General features: G+C 39.4%; 1 protein-coding gene across 1 annotated transcript; it reads right to left on the bottom strand.

Annotated features, from left to right (window-relative positions):
• Window positions 1-655: 655 nt before the first annotated feature.
• On the bottom strand, window positions 656-7,870 carry LOC139733992 (uncharacterized). Its single transcript, XM_071644799.1, has 2 exons — window positions 7,683-7,870; window positions 656-1,209 (listed from the first exon to the last, which is right to left on the bottom strand). Exon 2 carries the CDS (start codon window positions 1,181-1,183, stop codon window positions 656-658), a length of 528 nt encoding a protein of 175 aa, XP_071500900.1. The 5' UTR covers window positions 1,184-1,209; window positions 7,683-7,870.
• Between the last annotated feature and the right edge of the window lie 7,781 nt (window positions 7,871-15,651).

Here is a 15,651-nt window from a genome sequence, read left to right as displayed (position 1 = left end):
CCAATTAACTCACCGAACTTTGCACGTTTTTTCGAACTTCAGCATTTCCCCACACCCAAATCGAAAACTGTATCAAGAAACGTTACCTCCGTTTTTCTTCGTTTTACAATGGTTTTCAGCTCTATTTAACGCTGACCTAACACTTCCCCATCATTTTTATTACAGATAATAACATGGTGTGGTATATAGAGGTATGCACTGACAAAATTTCGTCACATTGTAAATCATAGAAACCCTATTAAGCAAAAGATTTTTTTTCTTCAATTTCGATTTATTTTAAAAATTCATTAAAAAGTTTCAGCAAATGACATAATGTGAATGTAGGGATTTGGACTTGGTCTCTGTATATCGATACACAATGCACATTTTGCTGAAGATTGATATAATTCTAAATGTTATATCTCCACACTTATCCAACAATTACTGTAGTTATGGTACAATATAATGCAGATTAAAGAAAACATAATGAGATTCGCTGGAAGAAGTCATCACTTTTCAAGATTAACAAAATGATGCTCTTTATAGTGAAAACAAAAACAAAAAAGATGCGTTATGTACCAACATCGGAATATATACATATACACATGATCTTAGCCAAAAGGCCGAGAAGCGATATAGATATAGATAGTATACATGACGTCATGATGTCATCACTTCATTCTATTAACACTTTTCCGTCATCTCCGTTGTCGGGATCATTGTCGAGTTGGTGGTTGCGTGTCGAGCCCAGTGACGACCACTTCTTTACCTGTCTGGCAGGTCTGCTTTGGTTCTTTCGCGACGAGTCTCCAGCTTTGACGATTTCTGGAAGCACATCTTCGACTACCAGAGGCAGCGTGGTCAGCAAGCCCTTCGTATCCGCTGTTTCTTCTACCATTCCCACGTCGATGAAGCTGATGTTACCCGACGAGTTCGGGAAGTAGAAATGATTGTCGTGAATGTCAGCGGCCGCGGCGGCAGCGTAGCCGCCGCGGATATATTGACGTCGCCATGTGAGAAACACGACCCCGTTGATGAGAACGACAACCACAAGTAGGCCGACGCTGGCGAGGAGGGTCCAGATGTCGAAGTAGAACGCGCTGTCGAACTCGTGGGAGTGATGAGGGAGGCCGGAGGTCAAGATCGGAGACTGATGGCGGTTTATGTCGAAGGAGGTCAGATTCAGCTCCTGAACGCCACTCATTGTCGAGTTCTCGATCACGTCATCTCCTGCAACATGAAGTATATAATTATTACACGTATACATTATTCAAGGGGCACTGAGCGGTTTAGGGGTGAAACTTTACTCTCTTCTTTATAATGAGATCTGATGAGATCTGACTTCAAACTTAATTTTTACCACCAGATGTAAATCTATTCATTTCGTTATTCCCCACATTTTTTATTCCTTTAACGTCCGCTATTCCGAAGAATCGATTGTAGTGAAAGAGGTCTTTTATCCGAAAAGAGGGTTCTGTTTTCCTACAATGATAATGAACAAAAGTTTTAATTACGGTGTAGTCTTTCAAAAATATTTCAAAACAAATAAAATCAAAATACACTGAACAACAGGTTTGTACTATTACATAAAACTATCTTTAGATTAATTTTATCTAGTATTGGCAACAATGAATCTCGCGCAGCTCAGTTTTCAGAATAACACCCTATTTTATTTTCGGATTAAAGAACCTTATATCATCTCTGGATCAACGAACCCTTGTTCAGCTTCGGAGAAACGAACCTCCTCCTGTTCTCGGAATAAATTAACCCTCGGATTAATGCAAGAATCATCCTGATCGACGAACCCTATTTCATTTTTGGATTAATGAACAATAGATCAGCTTACGAGAAACGACCCTTGGGAAACACGGTCTACTGAGTTGGCGCAATCATGGTAATGTCATTGCATGGAATCGGTTATTAAAGGGACATTATGTGTTTGATATATTCACCTCATCTATTAAATCTGAAGATTTAAAAAATATCATGAAAACAGAATCAGTTTAACTTGCCTAATCCTTTCCTACACATTTACATGTAATTCTACCTAATTATCATCATCATCATCATCATTATCATCATCATTCATGCTTATATTATCTTGTCCACCCTGCCACAAACACAGCGAAGTAAAACCATAACACACCAGACATCTTTTTTTTTAATATACACATGCTACTTTTTGGTTGTACGCAAACACATCATACACGCACACACAATCACCCATACACAATTCCCCTTTGGTTTCACTCCTTCTCTTTCTCACTATACTAGGTATATCTGCCATATGCACCCAATACACACACGAACGCAAACTTATGTACATCGTTGTTCTCTCATTTCTCGACAAGATCATATGTTGACAAAAAACAAAAAACAAAAAAAAAAGCTGAATGAAATGACGGCACTATCTTTTTTTTCTGCACTTAAAACGTTGAGCATGCTGGCAGCTGTCGTCGTTGACCGAGTTTAAAGGAACTTCAGATAAATATGGAAGGGAAGGAAAAATTGAGGGAATCTAAAAAGCTTCTCTATTCCTTTTTCAATTTCTCTTTTTCCCTCCCATTTTAACATGCTATACCCTGTAACTTTTACTGTCACAATCAATTCTTTTGCCACCAGAGCCAGCGCGTATCTTTCTTGTTTTGCAATATTTCCTTCGTCCTAACAACATTGAACAATAGCGCTCTCTCCTCAACTGAGACACCTTGACATCTTCATATAGTTATTTTCAGGATGTATTGAGTGCTGCTGAGTGTTTTAGCAATGGCCAAACAGATATAGTTGCATATACACACATTATTCAAACACACACATTATGATATCTGTTCATTCTTTCCCTCTCGCACTCCCACAAAAGAGAAAGTGTCTCTAACGTCAAATATTTGCCTATTGTCAACCTTATAGAATTTTCCCAAACTCATAGACTTACTTTTCTTTCTTCAGAGAAACAACATGCCTTTCTTCAACTTTGCAAATTTACATACTTGTGTACTCATTGTGATTGACGGAAATTCTAACGTAAACGTGGTTATATTTCACATTGTGTGTATCGGTCAACCTCGATATAATTGTGCCATCTTTACAGGGAGGAAACCCTCACTTAGCATTTTCTTTGTTTGTTTGTTTTTTCTCACACTGTCATTTGAATTATCAAAGGCTTGAAAGAGCCCAAATGGTTGGTAACAAGACGGTATTCCATCAATTCTGGACAGCAGTCGATACGGCAAACGTATAGTTGGAGACGTTGTCAGGCTGTCGCGTGGGTATACTCTTTGGAGATGCGCCAAGCAAGAAACAATATTGATCTAGAAGAGTAAGTTAAGAAACGTCGTGTTTGCTTCGAATCGTCGGCAGCGGCAGCGTCACTCTGAAGAAGGCCCATGAACTTTGTTTCAATAATAATAGTATGCTTGCATCCATGACAACGTCATGCACTATCGGCAGTGCAACCAGAAGTTCCACGTTCAATTTACTATCATCTCTCTCCCTCTCTATATCACTCTATCTACTTATCTGTCTATCCTCTCTAACTCCTAATATAAAGCTCCTTCCTTCCCTCCCTCCATCCATCTTCGCCTCTCCTCTCCCCATACGTGACACCGTCATCTTCGCATATGTGGTTGGGGTAGCTTTACCTACTTAGAAAGAAAATGGTGCGGGAACGCGACAAACACCACGCGTCCTCCTTCACTGGCCGCGGCTGGTAAAACAAGATGCCGAATGAAGATTGTGTGCATTCCTCGCTTAAGTGACTGAGCAAACACACGACTCTCGAACAAAAAAGGGAGATGCACGAGTCTCCCTCGAGTATACCTCGGCACTCTCAAAATCAATCCACAATCAATCTCGCCACTATCCAAAATGCATACCGAGCGAGGTACTCTGGCAAACTTGGCGAGGGGAAAAAGCTGGGCGCCGCGCCGTTCTCCAATTATGCAAAGTTTATTGCACGTAAGGCAGCAAGGATGGCCGAAGTTTATGTGATCGGTCAGAAAATTTGCATGGAATTTGGGACAGGGTTGGAATTCCTCTGACGATTTGAATTTCATGAATGCGAGGCAGACCTAAAGACGTCAATGAATCTTCATTCTCCCTTGCTATTTGAATCACAGTTCATATCTAGAAATAATATTGCAAGTTTAAGGTTTCTGAATTCTATAACGAGGTCTTTAAACGTGGTAGAAGAATTATTATCGCGCTAGATTACCGTCATGTATTATACAAACGCACCCAAACACACACACATACACACACACACATACGCACACACACACACACCCTTACACTAGCTTTACTTGACTCAGTGAAAAAAAAAACCACACACAAAGAGACTATGGTTTTACTTTAGTCAGTTCTGGATTGTTGGTGATGAATAATATTAGCTGTAAAATTTGTTTCAGTTAGTTATTTCTTTTATGTTAACTGGACTTTTCTTAAACGATAACTGCAATGACCAAAAAAAAAATACTTGCATTGAGAGTGTGTCCACCCGAAGTTTGCGATGAGATTTGTTCATTCTAGTATGTTTGTTCATCTATCAAGTTGGTTTCTGCCTGACCATCTTGAAAAGAGATAGTGCATTCATGAAGGTGTAACGCCTGCTGACAGAACTACACTCATCTGTCACAGCGAGTGTTTCATCGTTGAACAATTTAAAGGGACTATTTATCCAAATACATGTTGTGTGAGTTGATACAGCAATGTCAGTAGAACACGTGAAGAGCAAAATCGGACAATCCTTTCAAAAGTTACGACTTTCTAAAGTTTCGGTGCCGCCATACGACGATCGCTGGGTTAGAAGACTACAGATGAAGTGACGTGACTGCAGCACAACTACTTACAAAGAAAATGTAAAGAGAATTCAACATGTCTTCAGTTCCAAGCAAAATGAAAGAGCGCTTGGATTTATACCTCTTCGGAAGGCAGGGGAACGATATTACCCTTTACATATTTTATGTCAATAACAAGGGAATATGTACTTTTCATAAGAAAATTTATTTTGAGCAATTCTTTTTTTTAATATTTTATTTATATCATCGTACTATACAGTGACGTCACGAACTGTTGTACTTGTAGTCTTCTCATCCTGCGATGGCGGGACCATGTTTTTTTTAAGATCATAACTTTGAACTGGTCGTCTGATTTTCCTCAAACGCTGTAAAAACATCGGTGTTAGATTTAACACCATGGGTGTCAAATCTAACACCGATCAAACTTTAATAGAGGACCACACCCACAGGTGTAGAAAATGTATTGTGACGGTGTTAAAAAATGTTCGCCTGGCACTTCGTGGTGTTAATTTGACACTGTGGCTGGTGATATTTTTGACACTGCGCTAGAGTTAATTCAATAATGACACCGCATGGTGTTGATTTGATATTGGTGGTGTTAATTTCAATGGTATAACACCCGTCCAGCTTCAATAGGGGACCACACCAACTGGTGTTACTGTGGTGTTAATGTATTTACAGATTTTTTTCAAAAATCAAGTACTTTATCGGAAAATTCTTTATCGTCTTGTTGAAGTTCAAAATTAACAAGAAGTGCAGTAACTAAGAAACCATTCAAAAAACAATTTGAAATTTTGAAATGACACCCGACGGTGTTAATCTAACACCATGAATGAACACCGGAAATTTAACACCAGCTCGGTGTTTCATATTTAACACCGGACTTTTTGCAGTGAACTGCGCTGATGTATTCTACTAATATTGCTGCATTCACTGATTCCACACAAACACTGGGTTACCCTCCCTCTTATAGTAAATTCCCAAACAACGACACGCATATTACTGCAGCTGATAACCTATCTGGCTTATTCTACAATTACGAAAGACGACGCCGGTTATTTGGTCAACGGTCTGCAGTGACTACGCCATGTGTAATAAACAGCGCATTATTATACTCTAATCATAAGGGTGCAAAGAGGAACCATAATTTTTTCGTTTTGTTGTTTGAGTGATTCATTTGTGGAAGATAATTTTGCCTTTAAAGCGCGAATGGAAAGATTTTCACACAATTTTGGGCCCTAACACATAATGTTATTTGAACTTAATACCAAAATAAGAAGGCTCTTTTTATACCTCTTTTTCTGTAGTTAGATAAACACAAGAATGTGTATCAATTCATTTGACCCCAAACTTTGAAACTCAGACATAGTGACACCGGAACAGTGCTATATCCAATCTAAACATTTAGCATTTATAGAGTAAATATAGTAGATAAAGTGTCTTACACTCCATCATCACCCTGAAAAGTGATCATCTTCACTGAGAATGTCGGCCTACTCGTAGTTTCGGAGGGATTTAATTCTGATTGAAAGTCGTGAAAGGAAATTACCCGATCCGGGAAAAGCAGTTAATGATAATAATGAATTTGCAGTCACTGCCGCATTAATTGGTACATCATCCTTGATGACATCCTTTACGTCATCATAGGTTAAAGGTCAGTCAAAGTAATCATTGCTCGAGAAGACCCCCTCCCTTCCTTTTCTCTTTCACTTTCGTCTCCGTTGATTCCATATTTTAGGTTAAAGGGATGGTATAGTTTCGGTTGAGATGGGGCTTCGGGTTTTCAAGGGGGGTTTTCTCATTATTTTTTTTTAGATAACGAGAAACGTCTCATGAAATATGTAAGAGCATATAATTTTAAGAGGAATTTGAAATTTATTTGATGAAAATTCGTTTTGAAATAGCTGAGATATCCAAAACAAAGCTGCTCTAATAGAAGGTGGGACCCACCTTTTATTAGGGTCTCCTTGTTTTACTTTGTTTTTGGATATCTCAGCCATTTCAAAACCGATTTTCATCAAAAAACTTTGAATTCTTCTTACAATTGTATACTCTTTAACAATTCATAAAGTGGTTTCTAAGTATCTCGCAAAAAGTTAAAAACTGAATCCTCATCTCAACAAATACTATATTATCCCTTTCATATTTTTGAAGGCCGGTATTCAAGATAAATTATAATCATTCACACTCGTGGCGGCTTGTTTCAAAGCAATTTTGCGGTAACCATTTCGCCTCGTAACTAAGCTGCGCTAATCACTATTTGACCCCCAATTAACTATTACAGCTGTTATCTGAGCCGCAAACGCTTAAATCCTTATATTTTATCATATTCCAAGGCAAACATAATTATAATGCTTTCATAAGCGTTGTGATATAGAGAGATATACAAAGTATAGGGCCTTATACACCAACACCGGCATCAACTTCCAATTACTATAAACAATTCCCGATTAATAATTCTAGCAAAGAATCCATGGACAAACAGTAATCAATGTAATAGCCAACGTTGAATTATGAATGAGAATACAATGGCCATTTAACTGCCTATGACAAAGTGATGTTTGTTTTCTTGCCCTTGACGAAAAGAAGTAAAATGAAGAACAAAATTGTACTACATTCTTGATAATAGTTGTGTTTTCGAGCCAAAACTCAGCATCGTTGCCTTCCGAAAGGCAATTAACTCGCTCCCATCTGCCCATGGTGTTCATCTTGTTAGATAAAACTAAAAGACATCAGCCGAAGACCCCCATCGTTTTTTTGTCCAAGCAAATTGAACGAGTTTCTCGTCTTCCCTGTAATTAGTGGTAAACAGAAAACAGTGCGATGGAATATTCGCGTAAACAGGTGTAATTTTTCACGGTGATAGAAACACAATGCCATCACTTCGAACAAATAGGTTTACTGACTTACCTAGATCAGACAATTATGTGCTTCAAGATTCGTCTTGTCCTTGATAATAAATCCCCTGTTTTCGAGAACAAGAAAAAGATGCGATATCCGTCTTTCACTTGTTTACTCCCAAGGTTTTTTGTATGGCGGTTTGTAACAACATGCTCGCACACCCACACACGGGAGTATACCTTTGGAGCTGATGTAGTTGTCCCGCCACGCGGTGTGGATGAGGAAGGAGAGAAAATACGCCGCGTCTGTCAGCTGAAATTGTCACGAGTGAAGCTCGGTTTGGCGAGAATAGTCTCCTGCCCATCAAACTTGACGAATTAGGGGGACGGACTGGGACACATTGGCAGGGAACGGAAGGAGGGATGAGGAGGAGGGGGTGGGAGGGGGGGGGGGGGGGGGGGAGGGGGCAATGACTACTAAAAGAGGAATGCCCTTTCCTTTTGCATCTATCTGCCAATCTATCTACAGCTGTATCTTTCATCACCTTGCCTTTTGTCTCTTCCTCTCATCCACTCTGCCTATCCTTCATTCCTATTAATGACCTTTTTTTCTGTCGATGCATCCTCAATCTCTAAAGTCAACTGCAAAAAGAAAAGGAGTTTGTGTGTGTGCGTGTGTGTGTGTGTGTGTGTGTGTGTGGTGTTTGTGTGTGTGTTTGTTTGTTTCTGTGTTTGTTTCTGTGTTTGTTTGTTGTGTCTTGTGCCGTGTGTTATTTAGGATAAGAAGATGAAGATTTGTTTTGGTTGGGAGGGGGAGGATTCATTGGGTTTTTATATCTTAATGATTTCATTATTGGTTTATACAATGTATTTTTTAAAAAGGTATATGATCTTATAAGTGAAATCATATAATCCAATATATTCAAGGGAGATATGTTTGCATATGTCTATATTTTCTCGTGAAGAATTTACCAGTGGGCTTGATTTACAACTGATTCATTATTCATGTTGAAGATAGAGAGACTATTTGCAGCATGATTATATTGAAAACTGATTCGTTTTTGTTTCTGAATTGTATTTGCATTGTCAGTGTTCATGTACCCAGAATGGGCTAATCCAAGTATGAGTTGAATGAAATCAAAACAGATCAAGGGTGTGTCGTGTGTGGTGTGCGTGTGTATGGGTGTGTGCGTGTGTATGGGTGTGTGCGTGTATTATGTTTTGGTCAGTGAAAAGTCAAAATTCAAAAAGAGACAGCTTTGTCATCTTGAACCCTATTTTCTAAGTAATAATAGATAACATCAATGTATTCTATCACTGTTGAAGTGTTTCTGAAGAAAAGAAAATACACTGGTTTTCGTTTGCTGTGGACGTTTTCAAAAAGAGACAGCTTTGTCATCTTGAACCCTATTTTCTAAGTAATAATAGATAACATCAATGTATTCTATCACTGTTGAAGTGTTTCTGAAGAAAAAGAAAATACACTGGTTTTCGTTTGCTGTGGACGTTGGATGATTTTAAGAGTTTGGTTGTCGTTATCAGTGCTATTCTTTCAACCTTCGACATCCCCGTTTTATCATTCAAAGGAAAATGTATTTACAAGTAACTGCTACTAACATCTATGTCCCCTCGTTTTCATCTCTGTCAATATCCCTTTGCGTTACCCTCCTCGCCTTAATGCAGAATTTACTTGAGGTTCAACAATTCAAGATGCTTATTCTATATGCGTGTTTTGTTCTTTTAGTTAAAAAGAGAGAATTGCAAGATACCACATTGGGTAGAGGCCGTTATCCTAGTCAAGTCCTCCACCTCTACCTTAAGGGTATATGTACTGTTTACCATTGGGAGCAGTGATTTAAAAATGTTCGAGTTATCACATTTGATGCATAATTATGTTTAGGTCAGTTGTATCACAAAACCATCTTTACCATATGCCAATTTCGCAATAAAGCCTATTTAAGGAGACATCACAATTTTTCTCAATAAACCATAACTGTAGACGGGTTATTCCAGAAGCTATTTTATTATAACTATTGTTCACATTTTGTATATTTAACAATGCTATGACTAAACTGATTTACATTTTTACATTGGTTGTGTCTATCCCTAACTTACATTTTAGAACTAAAGGTGGGTTTTTGTTTCATCTGCAAAATGGTAAGTAATGCCTTTAAGATACCGTGTAATGTATGTTTTTGTATACAGATATGTCTCTTTCTTTGAAGTACTCTTTAAGTACTCTTCACGTACGTTTATTTAGATTTTGATGAGAACGTTGATGATTTGTTACAATCATTTTATTTTCAGAAGTGGAGAAATTTTACAATCTGTGCTATTGGCAGATGATTGGTGGCACGCCCGCAAATGAATTGATATAAATGAAATCCATGAATAAATATTGGAAGTTCACCAATCAATCAGAAACGGAGTCTGAACGTGCTTCGCTGCTCTTGACAGAAATATAAAGTAGACGTTTTTACTGAAGAATCACATAATGTAAATATTTCACAAATGTAAAAGCCTCCCACAATTTTGCAGGCAATTCTGATTTGATATACTACGATGTTTATGTATGAACTGAATGAAACAATCAATAACCACTCAAAACAATGCAACTGAAATCAGCCAGACATTCATTTTATCATGCCAACTGCCCTGGATACTGGCCGGTCCACTTCTGGCGACATCGAACGCCCCATTTAAAGCCCCAGGGTTATTTTCTCTGCAAAATGATTTCAGCATAACAAACAGTACCATCACCGCATGACGCAAACAACTTTGAGGTACTTTATTTGCTTGGCTTATTGCAGTATATGCATGTATGAAAAAAAGATATCGAACAAGTGCATTCTGATACACGAGACAAGACTGTCTGAAGCGTGCAATGGCACCTAAATTGCTTATTCTAGTTCGCAGAACGATGCAGTTTTTTTTTCTTTATAGAATGATGTGTTTTATTGTCAAATACTTGTTGTATTATTATTGTTGAAAATGACAATGAATAAATGAAATAAAAATGAAATGAAAATAAGAATCATACTAACACACACAACACTCAAAGCCACACACACAAGCACACACACACAAGCACACACACACACACACACACACACACACACACACACACACACACACATCCACACATTGTTGATACATACATATACCATGGCTCGACACTAACTTTTTTGTTTGGTGGCCTGATGGGGCCACCAAAATCCTAAATTTCAAATTTTTGGTGGCCCGAGAGAAAAATTTGGTGTCCCCCCCCCCAAACTAAAAGCAATAAAAAACATTAAAAGTCCTTTTTTTATGAGTCAAATATTTAAGTTTATGATAGTAAGAATTAGAAGTTGGACATATCTACTTATAAATAAACTTCAACAAACTTGCAACACTCACTCTCAGGCACTCATTCAGTCCTTTTCATCCATCCTTTAAACAAATTTAACTGCTAATTTCCGGCGCAAAAGGTTACGAATTTATTGACATACTTTTCAAAAAATTTTGGTGACCCGAGGCGGGCCACCAAATTTGCCCTTTTTTGAAATTTGGTGGCCCGACTTTCATTTTTGGTGGCCCCGGGCCACCGGGCCACCGTTAGTGTCGAGCCCTGCGTATACCAAGTTTACAGTGACAGGGGCTCCATTGTTCTTACGTTTTTTGCATGTAATTTGAATGTGTGAGCAAGAGATATGTCTGTTGGCGAACACTGGCTTTTCACAGAACGTAGGATGTTGTTTTATCATGTTTACTACTGTAGATAAATTTCAGTATTTATTACTTCCACTGATAACAAAGGAACCATTTATTGTTGGTATATATAATGTCAGGTTTACTTTATAGTTGGAAATGTTTCATGTAATTTGAATGTGTAAGCATGCCGGCCCCACCCGCTGATCAGCAGTATGATGGGCTGATCCGTGTGATAGTGTGCATACACAACATTGTATGACTTTGGTGAGCACGTTTTTTTTTTCAGTATAATATCATTATCCAACTTCTTGTTCTCAATCTCGCACATAGTGAACAAACGTCACAATGGAGAAGTGAAGTGATGATGTCGCAGTCTTTTGTTATAGCTTGGGTTGAAACCAGGTGCGAGCGTAACCACTCAGGCCAGGTGAGGTTGTTAATTGAAAACCAGTTTCTATGGCGATGAATAGCTGTGACATTACACGTTGGTACTCTACGCTTTGTTATATTGAAAAAAGAGAGACAATGAAGGCCTTGTCATTCTATAGAAATTAAATAACAAGGGACATCTTTGAAATTCAGTAACAACAAATGCTATTTGTTGAGAGAACGTATTTCATACAAGGCCTCAAGGATTTTCTCTAGTTCTCATTTTCATTTACATGAAATGTTTGATATGACAAATAGTGTAAACTCTAATTTTGTTTGTTTGCGTTATGTCGTTGATTTCATTTTGAATGATTTTTGTTCGTGTTCTTTGTAACCACTGATCTTTTATTGGAATGAATAAACGAAATAACAAACGAACACTATTAGCATAAATTATGTGACCATATGTTTATTATAATCGCTAAGTGTAAATAATTAATAAGTGTGTCTGTGTCTGTGTGTGTGCGTGCGTGTGTGTCTGTGTGTGTCTGTGTGTGCATACAGGTGTGTAGGGGCATCGAGAGAAAACAGTGCACACAAAGAAAAAACGACACATGATCAGACATCGATTTTCTTTTCTCGTATTTCTGACGGAAGACTTTGTGTTTGAATTTCATGCGCTTGGTGGTGACAGAATTGAAGTGAGCCGGATGAATAAAAACGAAAAATAAGACGGCTACAGAAAAGAGGAAAGAGTAATGCTGAGAGAAAGAGCGGGAAAAGAGAGAAAGAAGAAAGGTACAGACGGAGAAGAGAGGGAGGGAGAGGGAGTAAGGGAGGGAGAATGATCTGAAAGAGAACGATGGATATTTTGAAACTGATCCCATGAAATTTATACTTGAAAAAATGGACCGCCCGACCCCATAAAGCGGCAAAGCTCATGGGAGACTTTTGTGCTTTACAAAGGATTCCAAGTCATTCGTGGCCACTTTGACTTCAAGCACTTCCACTCAGAGAGATTACTCCCAGACAGCATGCCCATGGCTTGGGAAATATGACTTTCGCCCATGTCTGAGACAAGCCAAACAACATCCTTCTCTTTCATCCGGCTTTGACGTACATTAAGTGTAAGGTGGAGGAAGGGCATAGGGTGCAATTGGAGGAGAATAGGGGTACAGATATGGAGGAAAGGTGTAGGGGTGCAAATGGACGAGGGGTGTAGGGTGCAGGACTGGTGGAGGAGGGGTGCAAGGTGCAAATTTATGAAGGGTGTAAGGATGCAGATGAAGGAGGGGTGTAGGAGTGTAAATGGAGGAGGGGTGTAGGGGTGCAGATGGAGGAGGGGAGTAGGGGTGCAAATTGAGGAGGGGTGTAGGGGTGCAGATGGAGGAGGGGTGGATAGGTGCAGATGGAGGAGGGGTGCAGGGTGCAAATTGAGGAGGGGTGTAGGGGTGCAGTTGGAGGAGGGGTGTAGGGGTGCAGATGGAGGAGGGGTGAAGGGGTGCAGATGGAGGAGGGGTGTATATGGGGTACATATGGAGGAGAGTTGTACAGAGGGTGCATATGGAGAAGGGGTGTAGGGTACAGACGGAGGAGGGGTGTACGGGTGTAAAAGGAGGAGGGTGTAGGGGTGCAGATGGAGGAGGGGCGTAGGGGTGCATAATTATGGTGGATGGGTGTAGGGTGGTGCAGATGGAGGAGGGGTGGATGGGTGCAGATGGAGGAGGGGTGCAGGGTGCAAATTGAGGAGGGGTGTAGGGGTGCAAATGGAGGAGGGGTGCAGGGGTACAGATGGAGGAGGGGTGTAGGGTGCAAATTGAGGAGGGGTGAAGGGATGCAGATGGAGGAGGGGTGTAGGGGTGCAAATGGAGGAGGGGTGTAGGGGTGCAGATGGAGGAGGGGTGGATGGGTACAGATGGAGGAGGGGTGCAGGGTGCAAATTGAGGAGGGGTGTAGGGGTGCAGTTGGAGGAGGGGTGTAGGGGTGCAGATGGAGGAGGGGTGAAGGGGTGCAGATGGAGGAGGGGTGTATATGGGGTGTATATGGAGGAGAGTTGTACAGAGGATGCATATGGAGAAGGGGTGTAGGGAGTGCAGAATACGAGGAGGGGTGTAGGGGCGCAAATGGAAGACGGGTGCGGGTGTTTTAGGGGTGCAGATGGAATTTGGGCGTTTGTATAAAGGTGGAGGGAGGGAGTAGGGGTGCAGGAGGTGGAGGAAGGGTTTTAATGTGCAGACTGATGTAGGATGGTTGTTGGGTTGGCGCACAATGTCTCCTTCTTACAGATAGTTATTTCTCATCGAACCACTTCGGAAAGATTATCCCTATGGTCTGTAAACCAACAGAACATTCTCTTGACGGTATTAAAGAATAATACTGGTTTATGATAGTGACTACAAGCACCATGAATGCTCAAAGGGAAGAGTCATTTTCTTTCTTTATCACGTAATATTTAAATTGATGAAGTAAATCTACACAATACTTCTTCGAAATGTACGCATGATTAAACGAAATAAATCTAATAGTTACATTAATGGATATGCGAGTACATTTCAGACAAAGTAAAATTGGATACCGTTATCATCGGTTCAATAACTGGTATGCAAAATAATTATAAGCGACAATGTGGATGTTAAACAACGCCTGCCCTTGATATCATATATTAAGATATAATGTTATTATGTATATATATGTTCATCTTGGAATTTCTTCACAAAATTTTCAGCCTGCCTCAGGCCTCCGTCAGTGTACTGTATACACTGTCCTAGTATACATTTTCCTAGTATCCACTACACTGACGAAGGCCTGAGGCAGGCTGAAAATTTTGTGAATAAAAACCTTCTTGTTGGATCTACAGATGGCGTATTTGAGACTCATTCTTCTTTTAATCATAACATTCGACTCAATCTTCTTATATATATATATATATATATATATATAGAGAGAGAGAGAGAGAGAGAGAGAGCTTGCAACCAAAAGGCGATAAATCCATTGAAAAATGAAGGATTTAGCACCTTTTGGAAGCAAGCTCTTCATATATATATATATATATATATATATATATATATATAAAACACAATATGTATTATTTATATACAGTGAAAACTTTGTGCTAAGAAAAAAGGTTTCCATTTCCAACCCATTTCTTTGCTCAAAGTTTTCACTATTCATCATTTGTTTCTGGTCAGTTTTCCTTTTCTTATAGATATATATATATATATATATATATATATATATATATATATATACATATATAGCACGTACTTTCCCTAACCCTCTTGGCGTGGAACATGGTTATGCATCCGCCCAATACCATCTCATATCCTATCAATCTCACTCCCCATCTCCCTCCCCCCCCCCACCCCATTCTCCCAAGCCGCATATTTAGCCTTGGCAAATCTGAATTCTTATACATGTATCTTTAAAATACATCATGCTGGCCCGCGCAGTTGACACAAATTGGTTGACTTTTTGTCTACTACATGACAACATGTAAGGCATCAATACAATTTGATCATTAGATGGAAATTGACCGCAACGTACATAATTATTGCATGGAGCATCGAGATCACTGATTGTTGCGAAATATAAAACGGCTGGTATTAGAGAGAAACCAATCATTCACCATTCTTTCATGCCCGGGGGCTATACGGGAATTGAATGCGTTGTTGGACTCCAGAAACCTGTGCCCTCATTTCTCATCATACATTTTTAATGGATTTCTTCAAAAGGGTACGCAACAAGAGTTTGGCCATCTTCACTGAGAATTTTAGTTTCATAAGATAAACCTCTGTGTCCCTTATACATTCGTTTTGTCGGCGGAAAAAAAAAATAAATCAAATGCATATTTTTGCTCCTGCGTGAGTGTGGTTGTCTTTTCCTCTTTTATCGTTCTGTCTGTCTGTCTGTCTGTCTCTCTCTCTCTCTCTCTCTTCATCCGCTGCTTTGCCATATTATCTCTGTCTCTATAATTCTGA

Source organism: Diadema antillarum, unplaced genomic scaffold (genome assembly GCF_040938485.1).
Source record: "Diadema antillarum isolate AM-2024a unplaced genomic scaffold, OU_Dant_1.0 seq00000507_RagTag, whole genome shotgun sequence".
NCBI classification, from domain to species: domain Eukaryota; kingdom Metazoa; phylum Echinodermata; class Echinoidea; order Diadematoida; family Diadematidae; genus Diadema; species Diadema antillarum.
The sequence above is the reverse complement of the archived record's forward strand: the minus strand, read 5'-3'. Positions and strand labels throughout refer to the sequence as shown.

What these genes read in the sequence shown, in the direction of transcription:
- LOC139733992 (XM_071644799.1), bottom strand. Translation starts at nt 1,183, where the DNA reads ATGAGTGGCGTTCAGGAGCTGAATCTGACCTCCTTCGACATAAACCGC.